We start from the raw sequence: 19022 nt of genomic DNA on the forward strand, positions 1-19022 counted from the left end.
TGCTTACCTTAGCTAAAACTAATTATTACTCAAATCTCATCCGCATTAATAAAAACGATCCAAAATTTTTGTTTAGTACAGTAGCATCGCTAACCCAACAAGGGACTCCTTCCAGTAGCTCCACCCATTCGGCAGATGACTTTATGAAGTTCTTTAATAAGAAAATTTAACTTATTAGAAAAGAGATTAAAGACAATGCGTCCCACCTACAACTGGGTTATAGTAACACAGATACGACTGTATATACGGCGGATACTGCAAATATCCAAAATAGTTTCTCTCGTTTTGATGAAATAACATTAGAAGGATTGTTACAACGTGTAAATGGAATAAAACAAACAACATGTTTACTTGACCCACTTCCTGGGAAACTTATCAAGGAGCTTTTTGTATTATTAGGTCCATCAGTGCTAAATATTATAAACTTATCATTTTCCTCGGGCACTGTTCCCGTTGCATTCAAAAAAGCGGTTATTCATCCTCTCCTTAAAAGACCTAACCTCGATCCTGACCTCATGGTAAACTACCGACCGGTGTCTCACCTTCCCTTTATTTCGAAAATCCTCGAAAAAATTGTTGCAGAGCAGCTAAATGAACACTTAGCGTTTAACAATCTATGTGAAACCTTTCAATCCGGTTTCAGGGCAAATCACTCGACTGAGACAGCCCTCGCAAAATTGACTAATGATCTATTGCTAACGATGGACTCTGATGCGTCATCTATGTTGCTGCTCCTCGATCTCAGCGCTGCTTTCGATACCGTCGATCATAATATTTTATTAGAGCGTATCAAAATACGAATTGGTATGTCAGACTCAGCCCTGTCATGCTTTAACTCTTATCTTACTGATAGGATGCAGTGCGTCTCCCATAACAGTGTGACCTCGGACTATGTTAAGGTAACGTGGAGTTCCCCAGGGTTCGGTCCTTGGCCCTGTACTCTTCAGCATCTACATGCTGCCGCTGGGTGACGTCATACGCAAATACGGTATTAGCTTTCACTGTTATGCTGATGACACCCAACTCTACATGCCCCTAAAGCTGACCAACACGCCGGACTGTAGTCAGTTGGAAGCGTGTCTTAATGAAATTAAACAATGGATGTCCGCTAACTTTTTGAAACTTAATGCCAAAAAAACGGAAATGCTGATTATCGGTCCTGCTAGACACCGACCTCTATTTAATAATACAACTTTAACATTTGACAACCAAATAATAAAACAAGGTGACTCTGTAAAAAATCTGGGTATTATCTTCGACCCAACTCTCTCCTTTGAGTCACACATTAAAAGCGTTACTAAATCGGCCTTCTTTCATCTCCGTAATATCGCTAAAATTCGCTCCATTCTGTCCACTAAAGACGCCGAGATCATTATCCATGCGTTTGTTATGTCTCGTCTCGATTACTGTAACGTATTATCTTCGGGTCTCCCCATGTCTAGCATTAAAAGATTACAGTTGGTACAAAATGCGGCTGCTAGACTTTTGACAAGAACAAGAAAGTTTGATCATATTACGCCAGTACTGGCTCACCTGCACTGGCTTCCTGTGCACTTAAGATGTGACTTTAAGGTTTTACTACTTACGTATAAAATACTACACGGTCTAGCTCCAGCCTATATTGCCAATTGTATTGTACCGTATGTCCCGGCAAGAAATCTGCGTTCAAAAGACTCCGGCTTATTAGTGATTCCTAGAGCCCAAAAAAAGTCTGCGGGCTATAGAGCGTTTTCCGTTCGGGCTCCAGTACTCTGGAATGCCCTCCCGGTAACAGTTCGAGATGCTACCTCAGTAGAAGCATTTAAGTCTGACCTTAAAACTCATCTGTATACTCTAGCCTTTAAATAGACCTCCTTTTTAGACCAGTTGATCTGCCGCCTCTTTTCTTTCTCCTATGTCCCCCCCCTCCCTTTTGGAGGGGGTCCGGTCCGATGACCATGGATGAAGTACTGGCTGTCCAAAGTCGAGACCCAGGATGGACCGCTCGCCTGTATCGGTTGGGGACATCTCTACGCTGCTGATCCGCCTGAGATGGTTTCCTGTGGACGGGACTCTCGCTGCTGTCTTGGATCCGCTTGAACTGAACTCTCACGGCTGTGTTGGAGCCACTATGGATTGAACTTTCACAGTATCATGTTAGACCCGCTCGACATCCATTGCTTTCGGTCCCCTAGAGGGGGGGGGTTGCCCACATCAGAGGTCCTCTCCAAGGTTTCTCATAGTCAGCATTGTCACTGGCGTCCCACTGGATGTGAATTCTCCCTGCCCACTGGGTGTGAGTTTTCCTTGCCCTTTTGTGGGTTCTTCCGAGGATGTTGTAGTCGTAATGATTTGTGCAGTCCTTTGAGACATTTGTGATTTGGGGCTATATAAATAAACATTGAAATACCGGACAGCAGTTGCACACACGCCCAGGTAGTGTTTCCACTGTGCCTTTAGCTTTAAACTTGCGAATTATACTCCCAACTGTGTCTCTTGGAATGTGTACTGTCTTTGCTATTTTCTTATATCCATATCCTTTTCTTATTAGAGAGAAATTACCTCTCTTGACTTCTTTGACCACTCCCTGGACTTCACCATGTTGCAAATACATCATTGACCATCTACAAGTAACTGAGCGTCACAGTCTTTTTCAATCAGTTTAATTGTTGCTCGTAATGGTTCTAATCACATTTACAGGTGTTTTCAACACCTGATTGAAAATACCTTATTCAAATTCTGTTCTTAAGAGTTATGATCTTCAAGGGGTTGAATAATTTTGTCAATGACATATTAAGAGAAATTACACTGTTTGGTATGTTACATTACAAAATATAATGTAATTCAAGTTGCATTTGTCTATTTATCCATCCATCCATTTTCTACCGCTTATTCCCTTTTGGGGTCGCGGGGGGTGCTGGCGCCTATCTCAGCTACAATCGGTCGGAAGGCGGGGTACACCCTGGACAAGTCGCCACCTCATCGCAGGGTCAACACAAATAGACAGACAACATTCACACTCAAATTCACACACTAGGGCCAATTTAGTGTTGCCAATCAACCTATCCCCAGGTGCATGTCTTTAGAAGTGGGAGGAAGCCGGACTACCCGGAGGGAACCCACGCATTCACGGGGAGAACATGCCAACTCCACACAGAAAGATCCCGAGCCTGGATTTGAACCCAGGACTGCAGGACCTTCGTATTGTGAGGCAGACGCACTAACCCCTCTTCCACCGTGAAGCCCATTTATCTATTTAATGCATCTTTATTTGATATGACTATAAACAAAATACGGAATAAATGTCCTACTTGCTAAAACGCCAAAATTGTGTGGGGGTTGAATAATTTTGATCACAACTGTAGGTGAATAAACAACAACGTGTTACTTTCGTTCCTCCTACCTTTCAGCTCCCTCAGCTCTCTCTCTGCCAAAATTCGACACCTGCGTTCATATTTGAGTTGGGCCTGCAGCTGTTCTATCTTCATCAGCAGGCTGATGGTGTCGGTTCTGACGCCAGGACCCGAACCTACTTCGATCTCTTCAAATTCCTGCAGCCGAAAGAGAAAGGGAAAGTATATTGACATGTTCATGCGCAGTGGAAGCTAAACCTCATCGCACCTCGGTGCCGAGGAAGGGAGAGTAAGCGGACTCTTCGTTCAAGCCGAACTTGTCCTCCATTGGACTAGCCTCCTCTGGGACCGTGTTACTCTTTAACATCTTTGCCGGTGCTTGAGATGGAGACTCTCCGGCTTCTCTCTTGGGCGGCATAAGGCTTCGAGGAGAACCTGCGAGGAGAAGACTCATTCGGTCAAGGAGGGCAGTTGAACTCACACCAAGATGGAAAGTTAACTCCTCAGCTCGACCCTCCTCTGCTATTTAATTAGCTCCCAGACACAAACAGAAACTCCATCTGGATTAAAAGCCATATATGCCTTTTAGTGGCGGAAATGTTTTAAATAAGGCTCACCTGGCCTTTCACTTTGCCTTGACGAATAACGAGACCCACAGAGGACAAAGACAATGCAATAAATGGTAATACTGCGTAGTGGAGGAAGTAGTAGTACTACTGCAGTAGTACAGTGCATGGATCCTGGGGTCCTAATGTCCACCTTTTTATCAGCAGCACCAAAGGTTTGAAGCAAAATTAATATAGGAAACGTGTTGGATTTATTTAGAATATGTGCAAGGTGAAAGTGGAATGAATAAGCTTGTTGTTTGATTATTCTTTTTCAGGCGGAACAAAAGTAGCGACTCGTGTCTCCCAGGGGGAAGTATTTTTCCCCAGGACTATTTCCTGCCATCCCAGAGATGTTTTAAACACCAATAGAATTTTAGGATTTACAAAAAAAAGGAGGATTCAACGGTGCCTTAGCCAATGAGAAGCAAGTACTACTTCCGCTTGGTTTGTCTAGTTGGGTTGAGCTGCGTGGTACACATGTGGATCCAATGTTGACTTAAAACCCGAGGAAGTTTTGATTTGTGTTAATTTCGGCTTCACGCTTTTCACAATGTCTTCGTCTTTCTTTATAAAGACGTCGAAAAAAAATAAATTGGCAAAAACGGGGAAAAATGCCACAAAAAACAAGCATAAGGTAAGTGTGGTGGGCTGCTAGCAAACTCTGGCTAAATGTTGCTCGCATGCTTGTGACTTAATTGTTTTTTTTTAAATGCACAGATTTTTTTTTATATATTATTTTTCAAATAGGGTGACGGTGATTTAGCTGGTAAAGTAAAAAGCAAGAAACAGAACAAGTATAACGAAGAGATATCGAGTGACTCTGAGGGAGAAAGGTAGAAACACAAGTGAAGTAAAACAGTGGTGCTTTGCTTCTAACAACAACAACAACAATTGTGTGATCAGTCCCGTAGTTGGCAAGAAAAGGCAGTCCAAAGAGGAACCTGAATATGATGAGACACCACAGGAGAAGAAGCTGAGGTTGGCTAAACTGTACCTCAATCAGCTGAAGGATGAAGGTAAGCCTCATATTTAGCTCTTAAAGCTATACCAGTACATGTCTACATCGCCTTTGCTTTTGTCTTAACTTGCAGAAAACAAGGCAGAAGACGAGTCGTTTGAGACTGATCTGATTGCTGGGAGGCTTCAAGAAGAAGTGGTAAGAATTGTATTAGCTCAGGGGTGCCCACACTTTTTCTCCAGGTGAGCTACTTTTCAATTGACCAAAATTGAGGGGATCTACCTCATTCATATATATCATTTATATTTATCTATTTATGAAAGAGACGTTTTTGCTAACAAACAAAAAATGTTTAATGATTATACAAGCATGTGTAACACATATAAATGTCTTTCTTTCATGAAAACAATAATATAAGTTGGTGTATTACCTGATTCTGATGACTTGCATTGATTGGAATCAGACATTATATGATAACGCCCACATTTTCGAATTGAGGAGAAAATAAGTCCTCCTGTCTGTACAATACCACATGAAAGTGGTTGGTTTTTGGCATCTTATTTATCCAGCTTCCATACACTTTACAAGAAAAACATTGGCGGGAAATTCCGTAGCTTGCTTGATTGACATTCACGGCACCCAAAGGTCTTGTGAGATGACGCTGGCTGCTGCGAAATCATTATTATGAAAAAATGACGGAGAGGAAGGTGAGAAACACTTTTTATTTCAACAGACTCTCGCGCCATACCTGCCATCAAAAGCCTAAAGACCGACTGCCCATATCCTATCTTCACAATAAAAGCCCTGCTTCATGCTGCCTGCGTTAACAAAATAAAGAGTCTCGGAAAGCTTTCCAAGCGATCGCTTGTGCACGCCAGCTTTCCGAGACTCTTTATTTTGTTAGCGCAGGCAAAATGAAGCAGGGCTTTTATTGTGAAGATAGGAAATGGGCAGTCGGGCTTTAGGCTTTTGACGGCAGGTATGGCGCAAGAGTCTGTTGAAATAAAAAGTGTTTCTCGCCTTCCTCTCTGTCATTTTTTCTTAATAATGATCTCGCAGCAGCCAGCGTCATTTCACAAGACCCTCGGGTGCCGTGAATGTCAATCAAGTGACGTCTTGGTGAAGATTGATGATCGCTAATTTTTTAGGTCTATTTTTTTAAAAGCGTGGCTGGCGATTGACTGACACACCCCCCGTGGTCGACCGGTAGCTCGCGATCAACGTAATGGGCACCCCAGTATTAGCTATTCTATTAAGCCAGCCCTTACAGGGACATGGAGGCAAAAAAATGTTTTGCGAGATCTTGCAAAATGTTTTTTTTCCTATGTCAGTGAACCGGAAGTGAAACAGACAGAGCGATGGAGGAGCCTACCCATCATCCGTGGGAGAAGTTTATTGATTTCTATTTTAATATCGGCCTAACATATAAAGACATCAAATCGTATTATGGTCCCACAACAGAGCATAGCTGATGGGTAGGCTCCCGCATGCTCCCGCTCCTCCATCGATGTGTCTGTTTCACTACCGGTTCACTGACATAGGAAAAACACCTTCTGCGAGATCTGGCAAAAAGTATTGCGAGATATCGCAAAAGATCCACGTCCCTTTCGGGGCTCCGTAGCAATTCACATACAGGGAAAATAATTGTGTGTGTTCATTGTGTTGTTCTTTACAGCTTGAACAAAAAGGAAAACTTCAACGATTTATTGCCAAAGATGTAAGTATTATAAACAGTTGTCATGGTAGAGGTGGGTTTCTTTTACATTTTTTATTTGTCCTTTAGCTACTGCCACCCGATGCTTCTGAAATCCGTCTGTTAAGAGGACATAAGCTGCCTATCACCTGCCTCGTCATCAGTCCCGATGACAAAAGCATCTTCTCAGCTGCTAAAGACTGCTCCATCATTAAGTGTGAGTACTTTAAAGGGAACCAATTATGCAAAACCATCGTTTTTTACCTATTGGTACCAGTTTTTGTGTGTTTAGGATCTTCATAAGTCTTGAAAATTTGAAATCAAACCTTGGAGACATTGCAGAGATATTTATAAAACAATCTTGCTTTCCTTCATACTGCCTCCAAAAAAGCCGTTTTGGAATTTGTTCTTTGGGCTTTGCACAAGTCATTGTAGTCTGACATTGTAATCAATAAGTTCATTTATTTTCTCTTTCCTCCTGTTGGGGGGCATATTAGCTTGCACATGCATCCTCTGCTTTTGCCATTTCTAATAAGTAGCGTAGAGTTCTAACATATATCCATTGGTAGACTTGCTTTTTGAGTACTAAAACTACAACATGGCTGACGGGGAGGAGAGACAGTCGTGGTGGCACGTAAAAAAGACTGCCGACAAAACGGCACATCCTGTAGAAGCGGTCAAAAAGAGTCTCTTTTGAAGACTGTAAAACAGGGGCGAGCAATCTTCTTGAAATTCGACAGACGGGCCTGCGATGAATTTCAAAGCAAATCATATCTTTTGAGAGTAGACTTCCCAAACATTGGCTATACATCTATTTTCAACAATATCATATCAGAACCTCAAAGAAAAACACAAAGGGTATTACAGGGTTAACACATTCTCTTTCAGTGGGAGCAATGTTGTTGATCACCCTTTTTTGCCAATTCGACAAAGTCTAGTATCAGTTTTGTTGCGGCAATTCTCAAAACAAAGGTTTGCTTAATTTTGTTCTAAGATTTGGCGGGCCAGATTAAAAAGACCAACCGGCCGTAGTTTGCCCATCCCTGCTGTAAAACATAATCTATGCAACGTTTTGACCTTAGAACCACCATTACATGTGATGTAGACCACAAGCAAGTATTGTAGAAATAAAAGGTAACTGCACTTGTGTGTTAATTTGGACCAACATGCGCGTGCGTGTGGCCCTTGACCAAGTATGCTTTGCATTCACTTGTGTGTGTGTGTTTGTGTGTCTAATTAACATGTTAAAGGTGTTTAAACAAATACAACAAATTTTAAATGCATGTAGATTCCCTTCTTTTTTTTAGCTTGCTCTAGCTTCTCGAGTCCCGCATTTTGTTAACACAGGCAGGTTAGAGCAGCACTTTTATTGTGAAGACAGGAACTTAACAGTTGGTCTTCACACTTTAAACAAGTGTTTTTCGCCTTCCTGACGGTCGTGATTTCCTTCATACTGAGCTCACACCAGCCAGCGCCATTTCCCAATACGCTCGGTTGCCGTTTATGACAATCAAGTGACCCATGTGGCGTCATAGTGAAGATTGATGTTGGGTGATTTTTGGTAACATTTTTTCAACGCCTGGGGATCGATCACCCTAATGGGCACCTATGGTCTATGAGAATCTTGCGATTATTCTGCGAGATCTTTATTGGGTTTTTTTACGTCACAACTTTGGGAAGGACCTGACCCCTTGACACCTACACCATTCACGGCATTTTATGAAAAAAGACTTGCAGTATTCCACTGCTATCAAACATACATTTGAAACAAATATTTGTTTTCTCTTGTGTTATAAGGGGATGTTGATAGCGGTCGAAAGCTGCGAGTTGTACCTGGTGGAAGGAAAGGTACGGAGGATTGCCATGTTGGACATACAGCTCACATCCTGTGTATGTCCATATCCTCAGATGGCAAATACTTGGTGAGGACGCGGGACATTAAAGACTGAAGAGTAGCAGTGAGCTCTGAAAAAAGTTTAACCTGGTTCTCCTTTCAGGCCACTGGGGACATGAACAAGCTGATCATGATTTGGGAGGCTGAAACCTGCAAACATCTCTACAAGTTCACAGGACACAAAGGCCCCGTGTCGGTATGTCGCTTAACAAAAAGAGCAGCAAAGGATTTCACGGTGTAATTATTGTTACATTGTTGTTTGTTTTCCAGGGTATCTCGTTCAGGAAGGGTACTCACGACCTGTACAGCGCCTCACACGATCGCTCCGTCAAAGTGTGGAACGTAGATGAAAATGCCTACGTGGAGACTCTGTGAGTTAACGCAAATGCACACCCCGTGGGCAATTCATTAGGGACACAAAGAAAATGCTCCATTTTGATTGACACTGTCATGTCACAGACATATTCACCTTAGAGCAGGGGTAGGGAACCTATGACTCTAGAGCCAGATGTGGCTCTTTTGATGACTGCACCTGGCTCTCAGATAAATTTTAGCTGACATTGCTTAACACGATAAGTAATGAATAAATCCGCTGGTAATCACAGTATCAAAAATAACGTTCAAAATATAAAAAATTCTCATGCATTTTCATCCATCCATCCGGTTCTACCGCACCTGTTCAAGAAGTCGCATTAATGGTAAGAAGTATTTTATTTATTTTTGGCTAGCCTCAGAATAACAACGTTATTAAAAAGAATAATACTCTAAAAATGTTGGTCTTTCTTAAAAATGCACGCGTGTAGTTGTATTCAGTGTGAAAAAAAAAAAAAAAAGTTGTATGGCTCTCACAGAAATACTTTTAAAAATATTTGGCTTATATGGCTCTCTCAGTCAAAAAGGTTCCCGACCCCTGCCTTAGAGTGTTTAATATTGGGGTTTATGTTTCTAATGTTCTCACTAACTTTATATATTCATTCTGCATCGTTTATTGTGACATACGACACATCGCAGTAGTTCAAAACATGTAATGGTGGAATAAGGAAACAGAAAAATTGCAAACATTCTTACTGTCAGCTACTAGAAATACCTGATTTCTCACAAGGCGATTATCTAAAATTGTTTTTCTTTATGTTGTCACTGCAGCGCTTCACTTAACTACAGAGAGTAATATGTGTCTCTAAGCAAAACCTATTAGCTGGAGGCTTTGAATTTTGCATTTGCATAGTTACAATAATAATGTATTGCATAGGCACATATTACTTAATAACTTTAATATACAGTTTCACTCAAGTTTCACTCAAAACTTATTGTATTTTTTTAGTTTATAAACCTGCTCTTTGATGTTTTAAAAAAATATATATTGAATACATTTAATTATTTCACAAAAAATGTTCGTATAATGAATGTATATTATGTTTCTATAGTTTAGAGATTTTCTTGATAAATATATTCCCGTGGGAGGGATTGTGAAAGGCTAAGCATGACATTTTGCTTTTAAACTGAAAGGTTCAGCTTTACAGCAGGCATTTCTGTTGTGGTGATAGTATCATTATTGTCTTCACCATCAGCGTCATTATTATTACTTTTATTAGTAGTACTAGAATCTTTGGGCACCTCACCATTCTATTTCAATTCGGCGGTTACAATCAAATTATAAATCAATTGTTTACATGTTATCTATAATTACATTGTTTATTATTATATTATATTGCATATTGTTATTGTACGGTATATTATTATTGTATGTTGTAAATGTAATACATTTAAAGTTAAAATACCAATGATTGTCAAACACACACTAGGTGTGGGGAAATTATTCTCTGCATTTGACCCATCACCCTTATTCACCCCCCGGGAGGTGAGGGGAGCAGTGAACAGCAGCGGTGGCCACGCCCAGGAATCATTTTTGGTGATTTAACCCTGATTATGTCTACAAGGCTCCTCCTTTGGCTATTGACCGATGAAGTATTGCGTTTTTGAATGTTTGCGTGCGTGTCTTTTTAGTATGAACTGTAGTAGCCTGCTAAGTGATGAAATAAACGTCCCTACTTGGTGAGCAGGCATAGGCATCCTTGATTTAATTTCTGTGCCTTGTAAAACCACAGAATGTTCAGACGTTTTGGCCCCATTTACCATAAAGACTTGTGTCATCTGGCTACTCCTTCGTATTTATGCCTAAAAGTGTTAGGACCTCTAACCGCACTGTTTGGATATTATTGTCTCTCCTGACTTATTCATCTACTTGCTCATTTCTTCTTAGGTGGTCACTCTGTGCTGTAAAGTGGTTCCTATTAGTCTTCTGTTGAGGTGTAAAAAACATTAATTATTTTCTGGTTTTAATACTTCCTATCCAAGCTTGCTTAGTGCCGCGGATAGTATAGTTTGTCCTTTAATCCTCCCTTCTCTGTGTGTGTGTCCGTGCTAACACGTACCATTAAAAGAATGTTAGCTTATAGTTAGTTACAACCAAACCGAGAACTAACGTTTACAGAATTTAAGCAATACTGCATTTTAGCATCATCTGTATTAGTTTAACATACGTAAATAATCGATGTTTGGGCATTTGTCCATCGGTAACTGATGCACCAACATTCTAATCGAGATGCATTGGAGAATCCCTCATTTCTCCAACCTGTAATTGTTATCATTATCAATGTTTCAGCTGCTGTTTTTTCCCTGAGGGGCAAAGAGGCTTTTATTTATTCAAGTGGACGATTATTTGGAGGAAAAAAAGCAAATTGCATGTGTCGATCAAATGTATTTAATCTTTTTTGCTATCATTAGTCATTATCACGTTTTGTATCGTCCTAAAGCTTTGGCCATCAGGACGCCATCACTGGACTCGACAGTTTGAGCCGAGAGCGCTGCGTCAGCACCGGCGGGCGGGACCGCACCATGCGAGTGTGGAAAATCGCGGAGGAGTCGCAGCTTGTATTCAACGGACATGAGTAAGTGCGTATCTAGGGGCCACCAGCACAGGGACCGTGATTTCCTGTTTAATACTGCCATGCTTTTATTTTGAAGTTTGCGTTGCATTGAACATGCAGTGAATGTGTAAATGCTTTATTAGTTATGTTGTTTTTTAGTGATAATAAAGTCAATGATAATATTAGTTGACCTTTTTTCCTTAGTGTTTGACATCATTTATGTCGACATCAATTTAAGTGGGAACTTCTCAGTCCGAAGAAGAATGCAGTGGACCGTGACTTGTCAACAAATGGACATAATGATGAAATATCACCATGTCTGTTTGTTGCAGGGGTTCTATTGATTGTGTCCAGCTGATTAACGAGGAGCACATGATCACGGGCGGGGACGACGGGTATGCGATGGCACCATCAACATGACTACAAATCCGTGTTTTGTCAACGCATTGTTGCTTAATGTCTTTAGCTCGGTGTCTATTTGGAACGTCAACAAGAAGAAGCCGCTCAGCACGGTAAAGCAGGCTCATGGTTGCCGTGGTGACGCCGGACTGGAGCAGCCTCACTGGGTGGCCGCTGTGGCCGCGCTTCAGAACTCCGACGTTGTAGCCTCAGGTGCTTCTGGCTGTGAGAGTACACACCGTACACACAAACACACACACACACACACACAGGGACATTGATTAAAGATTCAAAATGAATGCAAAAACATTCAGTAAATATCTTGCTACATGTTTGGTTGCTGAGTATTAATGTCCATGCTTCACAGGTTCCAGCAACTCTCAGGTGCAGCTGTGGAAGTGCGGTCAGAATTATCGAGGACTGCAGCCTCTCTTTAGCATCCCCTTGGTAAATAAACTTTACTCCAAATATCTTCCTCTAACGCCGGTGCTTAATTTGTGTCCTCCTTTTCTTTCCTGCTCAGGTGGGTTTTGTCAACAGCCTGAAGTTTTCACACTCTGGTCAGTTCTTGGTGGCAGGAGTAGGACAGGAACACAGGTATTTCATGCTGCCGTTTCCATAGCAACCACCTTTTATACACCAGTGTCCACTAGATGGCACTTTTGTCCTTTGTCCTCAGGGGGAAATGTGTTACTTGGTAAACACTTACTATTCAGGATTTAACTTGTGGTCATTACACTTACACCATTTTTATTAGTAGTTATTATTCATGAATTGGTATGATCAATAATTATACATGAACTGATTATTATTAATAGTTATTAAATATTTTTAGTTATGAAATTATTATTATTGGTGTTATTCCTTTTTAAGTATCATTATCTGTCATTATTGATTTATTACTGTAAGTAATTTTAATAGTTAAATTTTCTAAAGTTATTTTATTACTGTTAGTTATTGGTTATTCAATTATTATTATTCATGTACTTTCATACTTAGATGAAATGTATATTAGTGTCTTAGTTAATTTATGAATATTTAGTTACTCATTGGTTGGTTATACAATTATTACTATTAATTAATAGTATTATTCATGTATTAGTAATTTTTCATCTATTATTTAGCATTAAATTATTCTTTTAATTTTTATTCATGGCAGCCCGGGGCCAATACACTTGGACAAGTAGATTTTGTGCTGCCACTTTCGCGCTTGCTCATAAACACTTCATGATGGGACTGTCTGAATTCAGCTTGTTGTAACAAGTGTGTACAGTAGATTGCATCATAGGTCCCTTTCTTCCATCCATCCATTTTCTTAATTAACAGAAGTCATAGCAGGGGTCAATGTTGCCAACCTAGAAACGATAACCCATATATGTACAGTACTTTTTAGCAAGTTTTACAAATGTACAGTATTTTTTAGCGAGTATTACAAGTTTGTTCAGTGTTTGGAGCAAGTTTTACAAGGGTACTGTATATTTAGCAAGTATTATACATGTGTACTGCATATTTAGCAAGTACATATATGTACCGTATATTTTGCAAATATACATGTGTACAGTATTTTTAGAAATTATGACACATACGGTATATCTATTATTTTAGCAAGTGTTGCACATACTGTATATGTACATTATTTTAGCAAGTATTCTGTATGTACGGCATTTTAGCAAATATTTTTAGCAAGTAATATGCATATCAAAAACACTCACAGGTTTGCGATTTTAAAAAAGGGCCAGAGAAGAAAGTTATTTAGCATTTCTAAGCATATTTGTTTGCTTTCATGTTTTTTCTCTCTTTTATGCAAATTAGACAAAGATGTTGAGCTCGGATGAAGAATACATGAATGAAAATGTGTCAATAACTTGATGCTAGAATGCATGCCAGATATAAAATGTCCTACAAGCTGTTCTTACTTCATACAGGTTGGGTCGATGGTTGCGATTTAAAGAAGCCCGCAATGGAATTTGTATTATTCCTCTTCCAAGGAAACTTTCTATCCAAGAAGAAGAAAATCTGGACAACTGAACTTTTCTTTTTTACATTAAAGGCTCCTCAAAAACATACATTGGCATTTATTTCTTACTGCCAGTGCTTTCAAGTAATACCTAAATGTGACTAGCACACTCACTGGCTGTATTGACTGTGTAGTTACTTAACGGACCAATCTGCTAGACTAAAGTCACTATATTTGCACTGCAAAGGAAATGTATAGCAAATATATTTAATTTTTGAACAAATTTTTCAATTGAAAGAAATGTGAGAGATACAACCCAGTTAAATGTGCTGAATAGTAAACGAGAAAAGAAAATATACTTTAGCTGGGGCGCTAAAATCAAAATCCTACAGAATTTTACTGCAAAATTCTGGCAACGGAGCTACCGGTTTTGTTATTTTAATCTACACATCTGACAAAGCAGTGAATTGTGTATTATATTTATAGCTGGGGGTGGGTCAGAGGTGCAATCACCTCCAGCAACAATAAATAAACACAAATAATTAGTGTGGAGCATTTTGATATTCCAAAAAAAGTGGTTTATTTCCATGAGTTTGAGAAAAGCACATACAGTATATAACACATCTAATTTTATACATGACGTCACCAGGGTTCACGTTGGAACACATGGTGTGAATCATGAAGTTTACTGCGCACAACAACAATGACCAGTTAGGACAAGGCACGGTGCAAAGTCACATGACCCTGTTCTCAACACAATTTAATACCAAAATGTATGATTCAAATCATGTGGTTTTATTTACTTTTTTTTTTTTATTCAAGTGGTTGACTTCTTGTTTACACTTGTCAACATCTTTCTTAAACCTTGGCCGTACAGTCAAGTCATGTCAGCCACAGTTTGACCCTGGAACAGATTATTTCTGCAACAGATGCCTAACTTTTTGTACGATTTCCTACTAAATTGTTGCAAAACACGTCGAGCACATCTAAGTGCCAACATATAAGAGCATATTAAAACTGTACTCATCTATGGCAAGAAATTTGTGTCTTTGTATGCAACCAAACAGGTTTTGTAAAATGTATTATTTTCAAAGAAAATACAAGTTTTGGTTACAACTCAACTGTTAAAGAACCTTTTTATTGGTCAGTATTTCTCCTCTTGTATGCTTCCATTGCCTGAAGAGCTATGCCGGCCCGTCTGAAGTCTAGAACTCCTGGTAGGGCCACCTAGGGCAGACAGGTCGACGGGTAGAGGCCAAACGAAGAGAAGCCAAGCTGGTCCTCCAGGGTGGGGGTTGGGCAATGGGCTAGTTTTTCATTCCCAGAAAAACAAATTTACTAGAAAAACAGATAAAAAAGAACAGGTTTCGGAGTACTGACTTGCCAGGTTCCTGAGGATGACAACGTCCACCAGAGCGTACTGGCCTCATTGGATCAAAGCCGAATTGAAGCCCATCGGCTGTTGACGTCACTTACCATACCTCGACGCAGGGGTAAGCAACCCGCAGCTCTCGGGCTCCATGCCATCCGGGGGGGCTCCCTGGAGCATTTTGTTTAAAAGTATTGAAATGGAAAAAGATGGGGGGGAAATATTTTTTTTGATTTGGTATGTTTTTTGCTTGAGGACAAACATGACACAAACCTTCCCAATTGTTAAAAAGGCCACTGTTTAATATGTTTGTGTGTATGCTTCACTGATGAGCGAATTTGGTGAACATCGTTTTGTCCTACTATTTTTGGCGGTTCTTGAACTCACCATAGTGTGAAGTGAATTATATTTATATAGCGCTTTTCTCAAAGTCACTAAAAGTGCATGACTGTATCAATGCTAACATGCAATTGAGGCTAGCTGTATGTACATATTGCGTCATTATGACTCATGTGTAGGTATATTTGAGCTCATTTAATATCCTTTTATTCTCTTTGTATATAATTAAGTTTTGCATGTCTCATGACATATTATCTGTATGTTATATTTGCTGCATTTCAGATAGTTGTTTGTGTGCCATGTTGTTCCAGACCACAGCAAACATTACATTGCTTGCCAAAGATTGTAATAAATCCATTAGAGGAAGATAGCCTGCCGTTTTCTTTAACTTGGACACACACATCTATACCTTTGGCGATTCATAGCCAGAAATTTCCAGGAGTTATCTCACCCTCTGAGTAGCCTCTGATTAACTAATGGTTTCTAATGTTGTAAAAATATCTACAATAAATATTACATTTCAACATTTCTGTCTGTTCAACCTGCAACACATAGTTATTTTGATAGTAGGCCAATATAGACACATCATGTGTCAACTTTATTATAACGCTTATATATGACTTTTAAAGTGATAGTAGGCTATTATAGCTAAAACAGACACGTATGTCATGTGTTGCCTTCGTTATAAAACTCATATAAGGCTTTTCATTTTTTTGCAGCTCCAGACGGATTAATTTTTTTGTATTTTTGGTCCGATATGGCTGTCTCAACGTTTTGGGTTGCAGACTCCTGCCTTAACGAATTGTAAATATAGGAAACTGGAATGTTAGAACAATGCACGTGATTGGGAATACAGAACAAGTAGCAAAAGCGAGGAACGACTATGAAATGGATGATCTGGGTATCAGTCAATTTCCGTGGACTGAATTAGATCAAATGGAATTAACGATTGGTGAAACTGTCATTTTTTCTGGCAGAGAAGAAAAATACTTGGCAGTGGGGTAGAAATAATGATGTCAATGGAGACCCATAAACAAACATAACTGCAAGGTTCTACTCTAAGTTCATTCAATTGAAAATTATTCATGTGTATGCATCAACCTTTGTGGCGGATAAAGAAGCAAAAGATGAGGTTTATGAAAAACTACAAAATGTGGTGGGAAAAGATGAACAAACATGATATGGTGCTAACTACTGTAGACTTGAATGCAAAAGCTGGAGCAATCAACAAAGATAACAATAAAGATCAATCAATCAAAGAGAACAAAGATTCCCATGACTGAATCATGGGAATTTAGGGAACTGGTACCATCAATGAAAACGGAGAAGGACTGGTTGACGTATATGGTATGAACAATTATGTCATTACATAAACATTATTTCCACATAAGAATAGCCACAAAAACACATGGACTTCACCAAATAAAAGACCAACAAATTAATATGATCAAATATTAGTGAACCAAAGATACATATCGTCAGCTACAAATACCAGAGGAGTGAGAGAGGCCAATGTTGGCTGCCGTCACAGACTTGTCTGAACAAGGATTAAATTGAAATTGATGCGACAAAAGCATAAATCAAGTACAAGGACAAAATACGATGTCGTGGAACTACAGGATAGTGCTGTCAAAAGCAAGTTTAGCCTAGAACTCTGAAGAACCGGATATAGAAACAAAGTGGGACCATTTTGTCCAAATTTACAACCAGACTGCAAAGGAATTTATTGGAACCAAAATACAGAACCAAAAAACCATGGACAAGTTCCGAATCTTAGAAGAAAAGGTAGAAGAAATGAAACAACTCAAAACTCCATCCATCCATCCATCCATCTTCTTCCACTTATCCGAGGTCGGGTCACGGGGGCAGCAGCCTAAGCTGGGAACCCAGACTCTCCTCTCCCCAGCCACTTCGTCCAGCTCTTCCCAGTGAATCCCGAGGCGTTCCCAGGCCAGCCGGGAGACATAGTCTTCCCAACGTGTCCTGGGTCTTCCCTGTGGCCTCCCACCGGTTGGAGATGCCCGAAACACCCCCCTAGGGAGGCGTTCGGGTGGCATCCTGACCAGATGCCCGAACCACCTCATCTGGCTCCTCTCGATGTGGATGAGCAGCGGCTTTACTTTGAGCTCCTCCCGGATGACAGAACTTCTCACCCTATCTCCAAGGGAGAGCCCCGCCACCCGGCGGAGGAAGCTCATTTCGGCGCTTCTACCCGTGATCTTATCTTTTCGGTCATAATCCAAAACTCATGGCCATAGGTGAGGATGGGAACGTAGATCGACCGGTAAATTGAGAGCTTTGCCTTCCGGCTCAGCTCCTTCTTCACCACAACGGATCGATACAGCGTCCGCATTACTGAAGACGCACCGATCCGCCTGTCGATCTCACGATCCACTCTTCCCTCACTCGTGAACAAGACTCCGAGGTTCTTGAACTCCTCCACTTGGGGCAGGGTCGTCTCCCCAACCCGGAGATGGCACTTCACCCTTTTCCGGGCGAGAACCTTGGACTCAGACTTGGAGGTGCTGATTCTCATCCCAGTCTCTTCACACTCGGCTGCGAACCGATCCAGTGAGAGCTGAAGATACTGGCCAGATGAAGCCATCAGAACCACATCATCTGCAAAATGCAGAGACCTAACCAAACTCAAAACTGACAGTACTAAATCCAAAATAGAAACAACTAACACAGGAGGAGTACAGAGCGAAAGACAAAGAAGTAAAGAGAAGTATTAGAAAAGACAAAAGGCCATGGATTGAAGATCTAGCAAGTGACGCCTAAAGAGCAGGAGATAAAGGACGTTTGAAATCGCACTATGAAATAACTAAAACATAATGCAATGACAAACCATTAAGTGTGAGCAGGGGCACCGCTATGGATTTTGGGCCCCATGAAAAGAATCTTTACAGGGCCCCCAACACATAATTTCATATAATTTCATCATCATTAGGGGCCTCTCTGGCCCCCCCTCCATCATGGGCCCCTAGAATCTGTCTCCTTTACCCCAAACCCCTCCCCCTTTTCGGCGCCCCTGAGTGTGAAAAACCAGCAAGGAAACATAATTACAGATGATGATGGAAGGAAAGACATGTGGGAAGAACACTTTGAAGAGATACTTAATGCCCACAAACCCAGTGGAAATCAGCCAGGAGAACTATGCTGAGATAGAAGAGACTATTAACATAAACCCCAAGAGATGAACTGTGCAGTCAGAAAGTTGCAGAATGGTAATGCAGGTGGCTTTGATATGATCACTCCAGAATATTTGAATTGTGACAAAGGCATCAACCAACAAACGTCAGAGTAGCATCAGTGATATTTGGAATCTGGTAAACAACAACAAGTGATTGGAAGAAGGGTCTGATTGAGAAAATACCAAATAAAGGAAACTTGCGGAAATTGGAGGGAGGAAACATTCTTAAGCAAAGCAAGCAAAGTGCTTGCAAGATTCATCGTCAACAGAATTCAAACAGGAATTGACGAAAAGCTTAGACCACAAGAAGGTGGATTAAGAGACGGCAAAAGTACAACTGAACACATTTTCAA

At 40.5% G+C, this 19022-nt stretch overlaps 2 protein-coding genes across 3 annotated transcripts in view; one reads left to right on the forward strand and one right to left on the reverse strand.

Annotated features, from left to right (window-relative positions):
* LOC133535404 (uncharacterized) overlaps positions 1-4113 on the reverse strand; it is a 17978-nt gene extending 13865 nt beyond the window's left edge. The window contains exons 1-3 of the mRNA XM_061875227.1: positions 3950-4113; positions 3601-3767; positions 3383-3530 (exon numbers count right to left, since the gene is read on the reverse strand). Of these exons, the coding sequence (XP_061731211.1) occupies positions 3383-3530; positions 3601-3767; positions 3950-4067 (433 nt within the window). The 5' untranslated portion in view covers positions 4068-4113. The remainder of the gene's footprint in view (positions 1-3382; positions 3531-3600; positions 3768-3949) is intronic.
* LOC133535403 (U3 small nucleolar RNA-interacting protein 2-like) lies at positions 3431-14889 on the forward strand. Of its 2 annotated transcripts, none has more exons than XM_061875225.1 (16): positions 3431-4113; positions 4216-4574; positions 4688-4773; positions 4844-4956; positions 5032-5096; positions 6574-6615; positions 6682-6808; positions 8389-8513; positions 8589-8681; positions 8756-8856; positions 11299-11433; positions 11745-11807; positions 11879-12036; positions 12179-12258; positions 12335-12408; positions 13737-14889. In XM_061875225.1, exons 2-16 carry the CDS (start codon positions 4491-4493, stop codon positions 13837-13839), a joined length of 1449 nt encoding a protein of 482 aa, XP_061731209.1. In that variant the 5' UTR covers positions 3431-4113; positions 4216-4490; the 3' UTR covers positions 13840-14889. The 2 variants fall into 2 exon arrangements, with proteins under 2 accessions (XP_061731209.1, XP_061731210.1); XM_061875226.1 differs by having other exon boundaries at positions 3434-4113; positions 11879-12024; positions 13737-14808.
* Positions 14890-19022: the final 4133 nt, after the last annotated feature.

Source organism: Nerophis ophidion, linkage group LG16 (genome assembly GCF_033978795.1).
Source record: "Nerophis ophidion isolate RoL-2023_Sa linkage group LG16, RoL_Noph_v1.0, whole genome shotgun sequence".
Taxonomy (NCBI): Eukaryota; Metazoa; Chordata; class Actinopteri; order Syngnathiformes; family Syngnathidae; genus Nerophis; species Nerophis ophidion.